A 15,990-nucleotide genomic window follows, 5' to 3' on the forward strand; every position below is an offset into this window, starting at 1 on the left:
CAGAGACGAATGTATGAATTCGGAGCAGGGGTATGCCATTCGACCCCTCAAGCCTTCTTTGCCATTTGAGAAGATCATTGCTATTCTGACTGTGCTCTTCCCGTCTACCTCCTCTCTACACTCTTTGATTTTCTTTGTCAGTCAAGAACCTAATTTAACCTCACAAATATTCAATGACATTGCTTCCTCTGCCCGCTGGAGAGGGAATCCCACAGACTAACACAAGAATGCAGGAACTAGGAGCAGGAGTAGGCCATTCAGCCCATCGTGTCTACCCCGCCATTCAATACGATCATGACCGATCTTGGGCTTCCAACATTACTTCCTTGCATCTTTCCCATATCCCCGGGGAGGCCAAATCGGCCTACGGTTTCCGACACAAACCGCCATTGCCAACATACAACCTTTGACACCCCTTCAGATCAGAAATCTGATTAACTCAGCCTCAACATTGATACATTGGTCCAAAATGACTTAGGTAAAATTGTGGCTCTGGGAACAAACTGACAAGGCACATAGGCCAGGACCAGAAATTGCCAAGTGACTCCCTGACTGGAATCGATACAGGATGTCTGCAAGAGCAGTCAATACATAAAGTCGTTATTGCTATATGGACGACGTGATTGCCCACTCACGTTTACACAAAAGAACAAAGCCATGCTACGAACATGGTACTAACTTCCAGACACAGTGATTAACTTTGCAGCAGGGTGAACGGCAGGCTAAGGGGCCATCAGACTCCACAATGGGCTAATAGCTGGTCAGACAAGAGTGTTTTTCAGAGGACAATGGATCTTGATTGAATCACCCTGGCTGAACAGGAGTATATTGTTCATTCCCATTCCCAACAAGTTTAAATCTGGATGAGACAATAGAATCCAGGCCAGGTGTACACATATACCTGAGACTTAGTGCTAGCAGCACCAGTATAAACAACGGAACATTGGAGCAGATCTTCAGCGATAACCTGGGAGTCCCCCAGGCACAACCCATCGAAAGACGAAGGGACCCGGGGTTCCGGGCCCAGAGAAGGTATGCACATTGAGTGATCTTAGCCTGCCCAGCCTCCTTCACAAAGTGCGGGTAATACCTACGAGTCGGAGTCACATTTCGTGTGAGTGAGAGAATGGTGAATAAAATTGGGTTAAACCCTGATCTGGTTTTGTCTTTTGCTCGTCTCATAAATAAAGGCACCTGGGTAAAACGCTTTTCTAATAAATTGATCAAAGTGTCTGATAATTTACAGACAACAAAATCATACATACCCTCTCTCTCTATAATGTTACATTATTTTAGGACTAAAAACGCTATTTCCTCCAGTATTTCCCCTTACCGTTCAGTCCTCTCACGCTGGGAGAAGTTTTTCACTCTTTTTTAAAATAAATTTAGAGTACCCAATTCATTTTTTCCAATTAAGGGGCAATTTAGCATAGCCAATCCACCTACCCTGCACATCTTTGGGTTGTGGAATGAAACCCACGCAACACGGGGAGAATGTGCAAACTCCACACGGACAGTGACCCAGAGCCGGGATCGAACCTGGGACCTCAGCGCCGTGAGGCATTAGGGTTTACCCACTGCACCACCGTGCTGCCCTAGTTTTTCACTCTTATCTGCGTTCCATTCCAACCTTAAATATATTTAACGATGGAGCATCCATAACCCTCTCGGATAGAGAGTTCCAAAGATTCACAACGCTCTGAGTGAAGAAATTGCTCTTCAGCTCAGTCCGAAATGCTCGACCCACCCTTATCCTGAGACTGATTCCCCCCACCCCTCTCGTGTTTCAGATTCGCTGACCAGCAGAAACAATCTCTCAGCGTCCACCCTATCTTAACCCCTTCAGAATCCTGTCGGTTTCATTACGACCATCTCTCATTCTTCCAATCTCCACAGAACATTGACCCAATTTTCTCAGCCTCTCATCCGCCCTCACCTCAGGGACCGAATTTAGCAAAGCTTTTCTGGACTGTCTCCAATGCATGTATACCCACCAAAACTGCGCAAAGTACTCCAGCTGTGATCTCACCAAAACCCTGTAAAACTATAGCAAGACTTCTTTATTTCTGTACTTCAGTCCCCTTGCAATAAATGGCATTTGGCTTCCTAATTGGTTTCTGGACCTGAATGTTCAACTTTTGGGTTCCTTTTACAAACACATCCAAGTCTCTTTGGACATTAGAAATTTTGCAACTTTTAAAGAATATTCTGCTTTTCTATTTGTCTGACCAAAGTAAATATCCTCACACTTCCCTACATAATCCTCTACCATCTTGTTGCCCGCTTACTTAACCTGTCTATATCTCGTTGCAGCTTTTCTGTATCCACCCCACAGCTCACCTTTCTGCCTAGTTTTGTATCATCAGAAAACTTAAGGTACATTGCTTTCTGTCTCTTCATCTACGCCATCAATGTAGAACGTAAATAGTAGAGGTCACCCTTGTGGTACTCCAGCCCTTTACTGCCCACCAACTTGAAAAAGTCCCATTTATGCCTCTCTGCTTCCTATCTGTCAACCAATCCTCTATCCATTCTAATATATTACCTCCATCTCCACATGCACTTATCTTGCCTATCAACCTTTCGTGTGGCACCATATCAAAAGCCTTTTGGAAATTCAGGTTTATGACATCTACAGATTCCTCTTTATTTACCTTACTAGTTACATGCTCAAAATTTCCCTTGAATTGGACAAATAGGATTTCCCTTTAGTAAAAGCATGTTGACTTGTTCTAATCACGTTATGCTTTGTGCATTGTTGACACTTCCTTGGTAATAGATTCCAGCATTTTCCTAACAACTGATGTTAGGCTAACCCCCTCTGGGGCTGAAACAAATTCTCCTCATCTTGGTCTTAAAACAGTGTCCACTGGTTTCTAGTCTCTCCCGTGCATCTACACTCTGTCAAGTCCCCCAAGGATCCTGTGGGCCAATGGGATCTCCGGTCCCGCCGTTGTCAATGGGCATTCCAAATGCGCTGGCATGGGACCAGAATCCCGCCCTACATTATGTTTCAATACGATCCCGTCACATTCTTCTAATAATAATAATCTTTATTGTCACAATTAGGCTTACAATGACGTTACTGTGAAAATCCCCTCGTCGCCACACTCCGCCGCCTGTTCGGGTACAGAGGGAGAATTCAGAATGTCCAATTCATCTAACAAGCACATCTTTCGGGACTTGTGGGAAGAAACCGGAGCACCCGGAGGAAACCCACGCAGACACCAGACTCGGCACAGACAGTGTCCCAAGCTGGGAATCAAACCCGGACCCTGGCGCTGCGAAGCTACAGTGCTAACCGCTGTGTTTTGGTGCCGCCCATATTACGTTTCAATAAGATCCCATCACATTCTGCTAAACTCTAACACACACAACCCCAACCCACATGCAGACTTGTGGTTCTACATTGCTGACAGGCACAATTTGAGGGCACTTTGATCAAAATTCAACCAATAGAAATGAATGTTCAATCCACTGGGAAGGGCTAAAATACGATTGAATTTCCAGAATAATCCCTATCCAGAATAGTCGATCGATCCAATGATGATGCTAATTACTCTACAACCAGATCATAAACCAGCCGGATAATTCCATTCATACCGTTTTACACAGTGACCCACACTGGACACAGAGCAACAATTGCCCACCTACACGTGCACTTTCCTATAAGGGGGCAGCGGGGTAGCACTTAAACAGGAATTAAAAGCCAGGAAATACCCAGAGCGGGTTGGGTTAGCCCTGCTGAGTAAACTGCGCCAATTTAAGTCACATCGTGAACGTGTCTGAATAGGACAACGGCGACGTGACACCCCCCACCCCCAACCCCGACCACGTACCTGCTGACAACAATAGGTAAAGAGTCACCCCCTTTGCAAATGCACACAGACCACCGTTACCCCCCACCCCACACACACACACATTTACACACACGGGAGGGGACAGGAAACAATCTGCCACAGACACATTTGTAATGGCTGGGAGATACATTCGGCAGTCTAATCCCCATCATCATGTATCCCCATGTCTGTCCCCCACCCCCCCCCCCCCCCATCATCATGTATCCCCATGTCCGTCCTCCACCCCCCCCCCCATCATCATGTATCCCCATGTCCGTCCTCCACCCACCCCATCATCATGTATCCCCATGTCCGTCCTCCACCCCCCCCCCATCATCATGTATCCCCATGTCCGTCCTCCACCCCCCCCCCCATCATCATGTATCCCCATGTCTGTCCTCCACCCCCACCATCATCATGTATCCCCATGTCTGTCCTCCACCCCCACCATGTATCCCCATGTCCGTCCTCCACCCCCCCATCATCATGTATCCCCATGTCCGTCCTCCACCCCCCCCCCCATCATCATGTATCCCCATGTCCGTCCTCCACCCACCCCATCATCATGTATCCCCATGTGTGTCCTCCACCCCCCTCTCCCATCATCATGTATCCCCATGTGTCCCCCACCCCCCTCCCCATCATCAAGTATCCCCATGTGTGTCCTCCACCACCCACCCCCATCATCATGTATCCCCATGTCCGTCCTCCACCCACCCCATCATCATGTATCCCCATGTATGTCCCCCACCCCCATCATCATTTATCCCCATGTGTGTCCTCCACCCCCCTCCCCCATCATCATGTATCCCCATGTGTCCCCCACCCCCCTCCCCATCATCAAGTATCCCCATATGTGTCCTCCACCACCCACCCCCATCATCATGTATTCCCATGTGTGTCCTCCACGCACCCCACCATCATTTACCCCCATGTCTGTCGTCCACCCCCCCCCCCATCATCATTTATCCCCATGTCTGTCTCCCCCATCATTATCATTTATCCCCACGTCTGTCCTCTCCCCTACCCCCAAGTCCACTTTCTATGGGGGTTTATGTGCACCCCTCCCCTCTCAGACACCAATGTTTCACCCTGGCGCCTCCCACACCCCCTGACGCGGCACACAGTCGATCTACAGGACAAGAAGATGTTCTGATTACCAGTCTCAACTCTCCACAGGCAAGCACCAAAGCTTGGTTATCTTGCGACATGTTTAAGTCTTGTTGGCTCCCCCTCTTTCTGCCTTCTTTGATGGAGTGAACTGGGATGGGATCTTGGGTCGGAAGATCACTTGCAGGCGTCCCCTAAATCGAAGCAAACCTGCCCCCTTTTCTTTTCTTCAGTTTAACGTTCCCCTACCCCCCCGAGCTGGTTGAAGATGTCCCACCCTTGCTGCACCAGCGCTGTGTAACTCACTTTGTTAACCTTTGCATCAGGTTTAATAAACTCATGTCACAGACAACATCCATGGCAACCTTTGAGGCGTTGGGGCGTGTCACCAGTTCCCATGGTTACGTCTGTGGGGTGGGTGGGGTACGTCAACCCTTACCCCTCGTGGGGCCAGGATTGGTGGAGATAACTGCCCACGTGCAGATTTGCAGCCAATCAAAAGCCAGCTCCACCCCCCCCCTCCCATGTGGGACCTCCCACCATCAACAGAGGGGGTCAATTATTTTCCTGGTGATCTGGTTTGGGGGAAGTACTTTCCTGTGGAGATGGTCACTTTTGGCTCTTTACAACAGAAAGTTAGCCTGCACTTCCACAGCATTTCCAGTGCTGAGTATAAATTATAGGGAAAGTCCTTCAGTTTCCATCCTGAGACCAAAGTTTCACAACCCCACTACCCTCCTGCACTGCCAAAGTGGCCACGGGCCAAACGTCCCTCTCCATTTGCCCCCAGCCCAGGTGGGTAACCAAGTCATGAATGGGGCCAATGGGGTTGTGGAAACCTGGTGTGGGGGGGGGGGGGGGAATGAGGAATGTGCTCATGGCACTCAAATTTCCCCTGATCCTTGACGACCAGCTATCAATCCCTCTTCCTAAATGTATAACGGCACTGCCTCCTCAGCATTTCAAGGCCACCAACTCAAAGAGGTCCTGTCACATGCTAATTCCAGCAGCGGAACGCCCAGTGCCAGGCAAATGCGGCCTGCGTTGGGCAGCCAGTTGCAACAGGAGGTTGACGACCATAGACCCAATACCTTCCATGTTGTCAACTGGCTGCTGGGTTCTGGGCACCCAGGCCTCAATCAGACGATATGAAGGTGGCGGGCACGGACAACAGTGAGACACTCGTTGAAAGCCACACCCTCTTTATTTTCTTCATTCTTCAGTGGGGCGCAAGTGTAGTTGGCATTTGTTGCCTATCCCTAATTGCCCTTGAACTGAGGGGCTTTCTGGGCCATTTCAGAGGACAGTTCAGAGCCAACCACACGGCTGTGAGTCTGGAGTCACCTGTCGGCCAGACCAGGTAAGGATGGCAGATTTCCTTCCCGACAGTAATATTGGCAAACCAGGTGGGCATTTAGGACAATCGACGATAGTTTCATGGTCACCATTACTGAGGCTAGCTAGCTTTCAACTTCCAATTTAAGTTCCATCCACTTGATTTGAACCCAGTGCCCCCAGATACTTTTTCGAGGCCTCTGGGTCACTAGTCCAGTTGCAAGATCTCTCTGAAGGGAGCAGGGACCATAAAATCCATGAACCTCCTCAGTACACTGTCCTACTCTGCGATAAATGTGGCGGAGACTGCACACAATCCTGTGCCAGAGTGGGGACCCTGAGCCATGCCGGTTGATGTTTATCGTAGAATTATAGAATTTGAAAATGAAAATCGCTTATTGTCACGAGTAGGCTTCAATTAAGTAACTGTGAAAAGCCCCTAGTCGCCACATTCCGGCGCCTGTCCGGGGAGGCTGCTACGGGAATTTACAGTGCAGAAGGAGGCCATTCAACCCATCGAGTCCGCACCGGCTCTTGGAAAGAGCACCCTACCCAAGGTCAACACCTCCACCCTATCCCCCTAACCCAGTAACCCCACCCAACACTAAGGGCAATTTCTGACACTAAGGGCAATTTATCATGGCCAATCCACCTAACCTGCACATCTTTGGACTGTGGGAGGAAACCGGAGCACCCGGAGGAAACCCACGCACACACGGGGAGGATGTGCAGACTCCGCACAGACAGTGACCCAAGCCGGAATCGAACCTGGGACCCTGGAGCTGTGAAGCAATTGTGCTATCTAGGACTGAGTTTAGGGTTGTGAATCTATGGAATTCCTTGCCCAATCAAGCTGTTGAGGCTCTATCAATAACTGTTTTGAAGATAAAGATAGATAGTTTTTTGAAGAATAAAGGAATAAAGGGTTATGGTGTTCGGGCCGGAAAGTGGAGCTGAGTCCACAAAAGGTCAGCCATGATCTCATTGAATGGTTGGAGCAGACTTGAAGGGCCAGATGGCCTACTCCTGCTCCTCGTTCTTATGTTCTTTCTTGTCTATTACCCATGTCCCTTGATTGTCGGATATAGGGGAGATAGTGGTCAAGTCGCTGGACTAATAATCCCGTGGCCCACAGGACACGGGTTTAAGGTCAACCACCGCAACGAATTACACTAATTTAAAAAGAATCTGGGACATAAATAATCTTTGGTTATTATCTTTGTTCTTTGTTATTATTGTCACAAGTAGGCTTTCATTAACACTGCAATGACGTTACTGTGAAAGCCCCTCATCGCCACATTACGGCGCCTGTTCGGGTACACTGAGGGAGAATTCAGAATGTCTTTCGGGACTTGTGGGAGGAAACCGGAGCACCCGGAGGAAACCCACCCAGACACAGGGAGAACGTGCAGACTCCACATAGACAATGACGCAAGCAGGAATTGAACCCGGGTCCCTGGCGCTGTGAAACAGCAGTGCTAACCACTGTGCTACCGTGCCGCCCTACAATGATGGCCTAATAATGTGGGATATTTACCCACATCAGACAATCTTTGATTGACTTGTTGGCTGCTCTTCCGGAGTCTATGAAAATCCATTCACCTCATTCCAGAGACATAGCTCCAACCCTTATTGGAGCAGATGGTGCCAGCATTTAATGCCCATCCCTAATTGTCTTGAGGGGGCAGTTAAGAGTCAACCACATTGCTGTGGGTCTGGAGTCACATGTAGGCCAGACCGGGTAAGGCCGGCAGATTTCCTTCCCTAAAGGACATTAGTGACCCAGATGGGTTTTTACGACAATCGGCAATGGTTTCATGGTGAGAGTTTTAATTCCAGATATTTTATTGAATTTAAATTTCACCATCTGCAGCGGCGGGATTTGAACCTGGGTCCCCAGAGCATTACTCTGGGTCTCTGATTTACTCGTCCAGTGACAATCCCACTGCGCCACCGCCTCGGTATATACTTTGAGTGGGAATGTCTGGTCCCGATGCAGCGAATGGGAGATTTGATTGAGCGCCAAATTCTCCTTCCTCACTAGCAGCGGCAGCAGACTCGCGACGGAGAGTCCCAGCAAAATCTATAATCTGTCTGTCTAATATGTATGAACACCTATATAACATATATATGGATGCATGTATTGAATCTTATATTGATTTCCATCGCACAATCTTAGAATCACCCGTTCTCGAGCGAGCAGTAATAGACACCAAACTTTTGTCTGTTTTGAACAGCAATGTCTAATCCTCTTTAATGGGCTGGTATTGAAAGGATTAATTTGCCTGCCTTCAGATGTGTTTGCAGAGTTCTCGTGACAGGTCACCGGCCTGAAACATCTACTCGAGTTTCTCTCTCCCGACACGCTGCCAGATCTGCTGAGTATTTCCAGCATTTTCCGTTCTTGGGCCGGATCCTCCGGTCTTCTGGCTACGTGTTACCCGTGGGAGGGGGCGCACTGCTGGCGGGAACAGAGGATCCCAACGGCCGACGGACTCTTAATTCGGATTTCCAGCAGCCGGAACATTTTGCTTGTGTGATGTCCGCACAGGGAGCCTCCTTGTGGCAACTGTATAGATAGAACCCCTTCGACCATTAATGACATGGCTGTTTGTGGGAGCTTGCTGTGCCCCATTGCCTGCTGTGTTCCTATCTTACAACGGACAGGACACATCTGGGGAAGAAAGTGGTTGCGAAGGATGCTATATAAATGCAACTCCTCCTGAGAAAAAAATTCTCCTCTCCATTTTAAATTGGGAGGCCCTTATTTTTACACTGCGTCAAGGGCAGCACGGTGGCACAGTGGTTAGCACTGCTGCCTCACGGCGGTGAGGTCCCAGGTTCGATCCCGGCTCTGGGTCACCCTCCGTGAGGAGTTTGCACATTCTCCCCGTGTCTGCGTGGGTCTCACCCCCACAACCCAAAGATTAGGTGGATTGGCCGCGCTAAATTACCCCTTAATAGGAAAAAATGAATTGGGTACTCTAAATTTATGAAAAAAAATAATTTTTACACTGCATCCCCTCGTCTTCCTCCCTCCCACAAGGGTCCTCTGTCGCGTCCCCTCAGGATCTTATATTTTTAAATCAGCTCACTTGCATTTGTGCTGAATTATGATTGCCACCAGAGGTCAGCAGAGAGCTGGTGATTTCTGAACCAATCGCATCGAGATTACAGATACTCACTGACTCAATGTGTCACCGCAGGGTTAAAGCAAGCAGTCGCCCGAGTCCCTCAGGACTACCGGCTGCTTTCCTGTTTCAGGGGGGGGGGGGGGCAAGGTCGAGAGGCGGAAGGGCCTTCGTGAATAACGTCAGCCGGCGCCGGGATTGAACCCCCGCTGCTGGCCTCGCTCTGCATCCCGAACCAGCTGTCCAGCCAACCGAGCAAAACCGGCCCCCGACCGAAGGGTTACCCACACGGTGTCAACCTAGCAATCTGCTTGCCCATCACCCTGAGGGCCTTTCTGCAACAGATTGCCACTGATTACCTTTTAGTTCCAAGGGCAACCTGAGCCAGTGAGTGGGCCGCACGAGCGACCCTCTGCCTTCATCCCAGTGAGCCGCAAGATTGAAATCGGGGCTGGTTCACCAACCGTGGCCCCCGCGAACAAATTTGTACGCCTGTCATTCATATATTAATAGAACTGTCACCAACCTCAAATGGTAAAGACGAAGGATGCAGTGGAGCTCACGGCTCTCTCAGCCAGAGTTCATTCCCCGCGGTGACTGTCGGTCGGATCAGGGGCGGCAGCCCCCCCCCCGCCGCCGCCGGCTCCACGGATCGGAGGGCGGTTCTTTGGCAAGCGGAAGATGCCTGGGGAGGTCACACGGGCCGGAACGGGGGAAAGGGGGGACAGAAGTCACGAGGAGCCAGCAGCAGGCAGAAAGAGCGTGAACCCTGAATAGTCTGCCGCAGCGAGGTCAGAGTAGGGGGGGGGGGGGTCACAAAGAGAGCAGCCCGAAGTGTTTGGCTGCGGCAGAACCAGGGGCCGAACGGTAGCATGGTGGTTACCACAATTGCTTCACAGCTCCAGGGTCCCAGGTTCGATTCCCGGTTTGGGTCACTGTCTGTGCGGCGTCTGCATGTTCTCCCCGTGTCTGCGTGGGTTTCCTCCGGGTGCTCCGGTTTCCTCCCACAGTCCAAAGATGGAACATAGAACAGTACAGCACAGAACAGGCCCTTCGGCCCTCGATGTTGTGCCAAGCCATGATCACCCTACTCAAACCCAAATATCCACCCTATACCCGTAACCCAACAACTCCCCCTTAACCTTACTTTTTAGGACACTACGGGCAATTTAGCATGGCCAATCCACCTAACCCGCACATCTTTGGACTGTGGGAGGAAACCGGAGCACCCGGAGGAAACCCACGCACACACGGGGAGGACATGCAGACTCCGCACAGACAGTGACCCAGCCGGGAATCGAACCTGGGACCCTGGAGCTGTGAAGCATTTATGCTAACCACCATGCTACCGTGCTGCCCCTCAGGTGTGCAGGTTAGGCGGATTGGCCATGATCAATTGCCATTAGTGTCCAAAATTGCCCTTAGTGTTGGGTGGGGTTACTGGGTTATGGGGATAGGGTGGAGGTGTGGGCTTGGGTAGGGTGCTCTTTCAAAGAGCTGGTGCAGACTCGATGGGCCGAATGGCTTCCTTCTGCACTGTAAATTCTAGGTAACCAGCGAGGGGACGTGGAGCAGCCATACAGCTGCTAAAGACAGCGCAGGATGGGACCTCAACTTCCCGCAGTGCTCCAGATGTGGTCCCACCTTGCACAGCTGCAGCAAGACTTCCCGACTCTTGTACTCCAAAGCAGAGAACCCAACTCCCCCCCCCCCCCCCCCCACCTCCACCCAGGCCTGAGGAAACCCCCAAGGTGCAGAAGGTGCCTCTCCTGATCTGGATGGTAACCTGGATCACGTGTTCCAGCGGAATTAGCGATGGCAGTGCCACGGGCATGCCACCTTTCTGCACTTCAAACCCAGTTTTCACCCCAAGCCCATTTGGCGAAGACTGGGGAGGTGAAGAGGAACGTGCGGGCCACCCCTGGGACAGCTGCACCCACCGTCCGACAACTGAGTCGGCAACACAGCTGATTCAGGAGCAGAGGTTAGTATCATAGAATCCCTGCCGTGCAGAAGGAGGCCATTCGGCCCATCGGGTGTCCACCTGCCCTCTGAAAGAGCACCCTACCTAGGCCCACTCCCCCGCCCTGTCTACGTAACCCACTGTAATATCCCACAAGAGGCATACAGGGTGGGAATGATCAAGGAAGGTTGCCACTCAAGTGGATAGAACCGTGAAGAAGGCCTGTAGTGTGTTCGTGTTTATTAACAGGGGGCTTGAGTTTAAGAGCGGTGGGGTTATGCTGCAACTGTACAGGACCCTGGTGAGACCACATTTGGAGTATTGTGTGCAGTTCAGTCACCTCACTCTAGGATGTGGAAGCATTGGAAAGGGTGCAAAGGAGATTTACCAGGATGCTGCCTGGATTGGAGGGTAGGTCTGATGAGGAAAGGTTGAGGGAGCTAGGGCTTTTCTCATTGGAGCAAAGGAGGATGAGAGGCGACTTAATAGAGGTTTATAAGATGATGAGGGGGAGAGATAGAGTGGACGTTCAGAGATTATTTCCTCGGGTGGATGTAGCTGTTACAAGGGGGCATAGCTATAAGGTTCGGGGTGGGAGATATAGGAGGGATGTCCGAGGTAGGTTCTTTACTCAGAGAGTGGTTAGGGTGTGGAATGGACTGCCTGCTGTGATAGTGGAGTCGGACACTTTAGAACAGGGGTGGGCAAACTTTTCCGTGCAAGGGCCGCATTCAGAAATTTACAATTCACAAAGGGCCGCATAGTATATTAAGTAAAATAATTACTTCACCCGGTTATGATTCTGGGCGCCTCATATAGAACATAGAACAGTACAGCACAGAACAGGCCCTTCGGCCCTCGACGTTGTGCCAAGCAATGATCACCCTACTCAAGTCAACGTATCCACCCTATGCCAGTAAGTAACCCAACAGCCCCCCCACCCATTAACCTTTAAAAAAAAATTTAAAAAAAAAAAAAAAAAATTTTTTTTAAAAAAAAAATTTTTTTTTTTTTTTTTTTAATGACTTGGTGGGCCGCAGAAATACCTTTGGCGGGCCGCATGCGGCCCGCGGGCCGTAGTTTGCCCACCCCTGCTTTAGAAACTTTCAAGCGGTTATTGGATAGGCACATGGAGCACACCGGAATGACAGGGAGTGGGATAGCTTGATCTTGGTTTTGGACAAAGCTCGGCACAACATTGAGGGCCGAAGGGCCTGTTCTGTGCTGCACTGTTCTATGTTCCCCATGGTGCTCACGGAGTACGAGCTCCTTAAGTTACCATTGTTTAAAAGGTCGGTCGGTGAGGAACCTGGGAGGGAGCTTTACTGTTAAGCCGAATTGTAAGTAAATCTAGTTCTTTACTTGGTGTGGGCTTCCCGTGGCCTTCTTAAACCCACCGAACCAACACATTTTTGGACAAACTGGATGCGTGGATTTGGAGTGCTGGGCGACAGTTGTCCTTTGTCAAGAAGTTCATGTCTGCAGGATAAGCTTTTTCATGAGTTTGCCTACAGGTTTGATGGAACCTACGTTGCAATGGGACAAATAGATAGTTCTGCACCTTACTATACCACGGGCAAGCTGGGATGTGTCCTGTCGTGACGCGCCAGCTATCATGCTGGCTTGATGGGCCAGCTGACACTTTTGGTATCTTTAGATTGTGTACTGTAGTCAAGAGGGTACAATAGGGGACGTTGTTTGTTTTAATTCGTTGATGGAATGTGGGCTTCGCTGGTTAGGCCAGCATTTATTGCCCATCCCTAGATGCCCTTCAGAAGATGATGGTGAGTTTCCTTCTTGAGCCGCTGCAGTCTTTGGGGTGTAGGTACACCCACTGTGCTGTTAGGGAAGAAATGCCGGGATGTTGCCCCAGCGACAGTGAAGGAACAGCCAATATATTTCCAAGTCAGGGTGGTGAGTGACTTGGAGGGGAACCTCCAGCTGGTGAGGTTCCCAGGTATCTGCTGCTCTTCTCCTTCTAGATGGTAGTGGTCGTGAATCTAGAAGGTGCTGTCGAAGGAACCTTGATGAGTCGCTGCAGTGCATCTTGTAGATGGTGCACACGGCTACCACTGTTTATTGGTGATGGAGGGTTTGAATGTTTGTGGAAGGGGGAGCAATCAAGCGGGGCTGCTTTGTCCTGGATGGTCTCGAGCTTCTTGAGTGTTGTTGGAGCTGCACTCATCCAGGCAAGGGGAGGGTATCCCATTACACACCTGGTTTGTACCCTGTAGATGGTTGACAGGCTTTAGGGGGTCAGGAGGTGAGTTACTCGCCGCAGGATTCCTAGCCTTTGATCTGCCGTGGTAGCCATCGTATTAATATGGCTAGTCCAGTTCAGTTTCTGATCAATGGTAACCCCCAGGATGTTGATTGTGTGATATTCAGCGATGGTAATGCCGTTGAATGTCAATGGGCGATGGTCATTGCCTGGAACATGTGTGGTACAAATGTAACTTGCCACTTGTCAGCCCAATCCTGGATATTGTCCAGGTCTTGCCGCATTTGGACGTGGACTGCTTCATTATCTGAGGAGTCTTGAATGGTGCTGAACATTGTGCAGTCATCTGCAAACATCCCCACTTCTAACCTTATGATGGAAGGGAGGTCGTTGATGAAGCAGCTGAAGATGGTTGGGGCCTAAGACACTACCCTGAGGGACTCCTACGGTGATGTTCTGGGGCTGATATGATTGAACGGCAATCACCACAACCTTTGTGCCGGGTATGACTCCAACCAGCAGAGAGTTTCCCCCCTGATTCCCATTGACTCCAGTTTAGCGAGGGCTCCTTAACACCATACTCAGTCAAATTCTGCCTTGATATCAAGGGCAGTCACTCTCACCTCACCTCTGGAATTGTGATTGGGGATTAGTACAGTCACAAACGTACGTCCAGATCATTTCTTATCATCTTTATTCTTTTATTTAATCCTTCAGTGAACCATATGATATTGCTGTTGTGTAATTGGCAATTTCGATGACGCGCAGTCAACATTTACCCAATCAAATGTTTCCCTCGTGCATCATAGTAATTCAAGTATTGCAAATCGGGACTTGCATCAAATTTTGCAAGATTAAGCTGACTGAGGTTGAACATTGGGGGAAATTAGTGCAAGGGGGTGGGGGGAGGGGGGGGGGGGGAATAACATGAAGAGAAAAAAAAAACTTCCAAGTTGCTCCTAGGATTAGATGACATTCAGAAACGTCATGAATTGCTCAGACAAGAACAGAGTCGCCGGCACCATCCCGTTAAATAACTGCCCATGTCTCTTGAGCTGAACCTCGTGGCAGCATTCGGCACAGCACCTAAAAATGAATTTAATTGACTTAATATTGGAAGGAACGGAAGCTGGCAGGCAGCTTGATAACGAACAGTGTTGATTAGATAGGCACAATTATCCCGATGGACGGCTACTGAATAGTTCCGGCTTCCTGAGAGCATCCACGAAAGAATCGTCTCAGGGTTCCTGGTTGTTTGGGTCACACTTCAGCATCACTTTGATTCCAGTCCCTTTCTTGGTGGTTTCAAAAGCTTCGAGAGCCTCTTCCAGGGGGAAGCGATGGGTAACCAGTGGCTTTACGTCAATCCTCTTTGAAGCCAACATGTCAACGGCTACAGGCCACCTAGATTGACAGGAACAAGGGAAGAGAAAAACGTATAATCGTAGTTGTTCATGTCACGATTTTTGCACCTTGATAATCTTCCCACGTTCACCTCGTATATTTCCGACTGCAGTTCACTTTCACCGTTAAATAAGAAGTCTTACAACACTAGGGGCTGGTTTAGCACAGGGCTAAATCACTGGCTTTTAAAGCAGACCAGCAGCACGGGTTCAATTCCCGTACCAGCCTCCCCGAACAGGCGCCGGAATGTGGTGACTAGGGGCTTTTCACAGTAACTTCATTGAAGCCTACTTGTGGCAGTAAGCGATTTTCATTTCATTTCATTTTCACCAGGTTGAAGTCCCAACGGGTTTGTTTTGAATCACTAGCTTTCGGAGCACAGCTCCTTCCTCAGGTGAGTCACCTGACGAAGGAGCAGTGCTCCGAAAGCTAGTAATTCCAAACAAATCTGTTGGACTTTAACCTGGCGTTGAAAGACTTCTTACTGTACCCGCCCCAGTCCAACGCCGGCATCTCCACATCGCAGTTAAAAAGCAATCTGTAGTTATCCTAATATATTGCACAGAGAAACATTCCCGAAGCATTTCCCACAATGATTATTTTGCACATATTCCTGAGGAGAGACATGTCACCATTCCCATCAGGACAAACACAGTAATGCCAAATTTCAAATCATCACAGCTCTTTATACTGCCGGGGCAGAGGCTGCTGATTGGGTGTCAAGTTGGCTCTGATTGGCTGAAAAACCATTCGGGAGACTATCGCTCCCAGTTATTTTATCCTTGCCGATACTTCAGCCACTTAGAGTCAACTTGCTAACCAATCAACTCCCTTTTCTCCTAGAGTATAAAATGTGGTGATTGTTCGAAATTTGGCATTCTTGCATTTGTCCCGATAGGTGCACGGTGAAAAGTTGCTGCAACATGTCTCTCTTTTCAGCAATATTCACGTTCCTTACTACCAAGTGATTGTTTCACATCCGCATCA

General features: G+C 49.5%; 2 protein-coding genes across 6 annotated transcripts in view; both read right to left on the reverse strand.

Annotated features, from left to right (window-relative positions):
* The window catches only part of LOC119956917 (sorbitol dehydrogenase-like), a 78,986-nt gene extending 73,730 nt beyond the window's left edge, over positions 1–5,256 (reverse strand). The window contains exon 1 of the mRNA XM_038784487.1: positions 5,000–5,256. Within this exon, the coding sequence (XP_038640415.1) occupies positions 5,000–5,050 (51 nt within the window). The 5' untranslated portion in view covers positions 5,051–5,256. The remainder of the gene's footprint in view (positions 1–4,999) is intronic.
* Positions 5,257–14,276: 9,020 nt separating this feature from the next.
* LOC119956818 (sorbitol dehydrogenase-like) overlaps positions 14,277–15,990 on the reverse strand; it is a 38,196-nt gene continuing 36,482 nt past the window's right edge. For all 5 annotated transcript variants that reach the window (XM_038784268.1, XM_038784270.1, XM_038784266.1 and 2 more), the window contains one exon: positions 14,277–15,003. In XM_038784268.1, the coding sequence (XP_038640196.1) occupies positions 14,838–15,003 (166 nt within the window). In that variant the 3' untranslated portion in view covers positions 14,277–14,837. The remainder of the gene's footprint in view (positions 15,004–15,990) is intronic.

This window comes from Scyliorhinus canicula, chromosome 24 (assembly GCF_902713615.1).
Source record: "Scyliorhinus canicula chromosome 24, sScyCan1.1, whole genome shotgun sequence".
Lineage (NCBI taxonomy): Eukaryota > Metazoa > Chordata > Chondrichthyes > Carcharhiniformes > Scyliorhinidae > Scyliorhinus > Scyliorhinus canicula.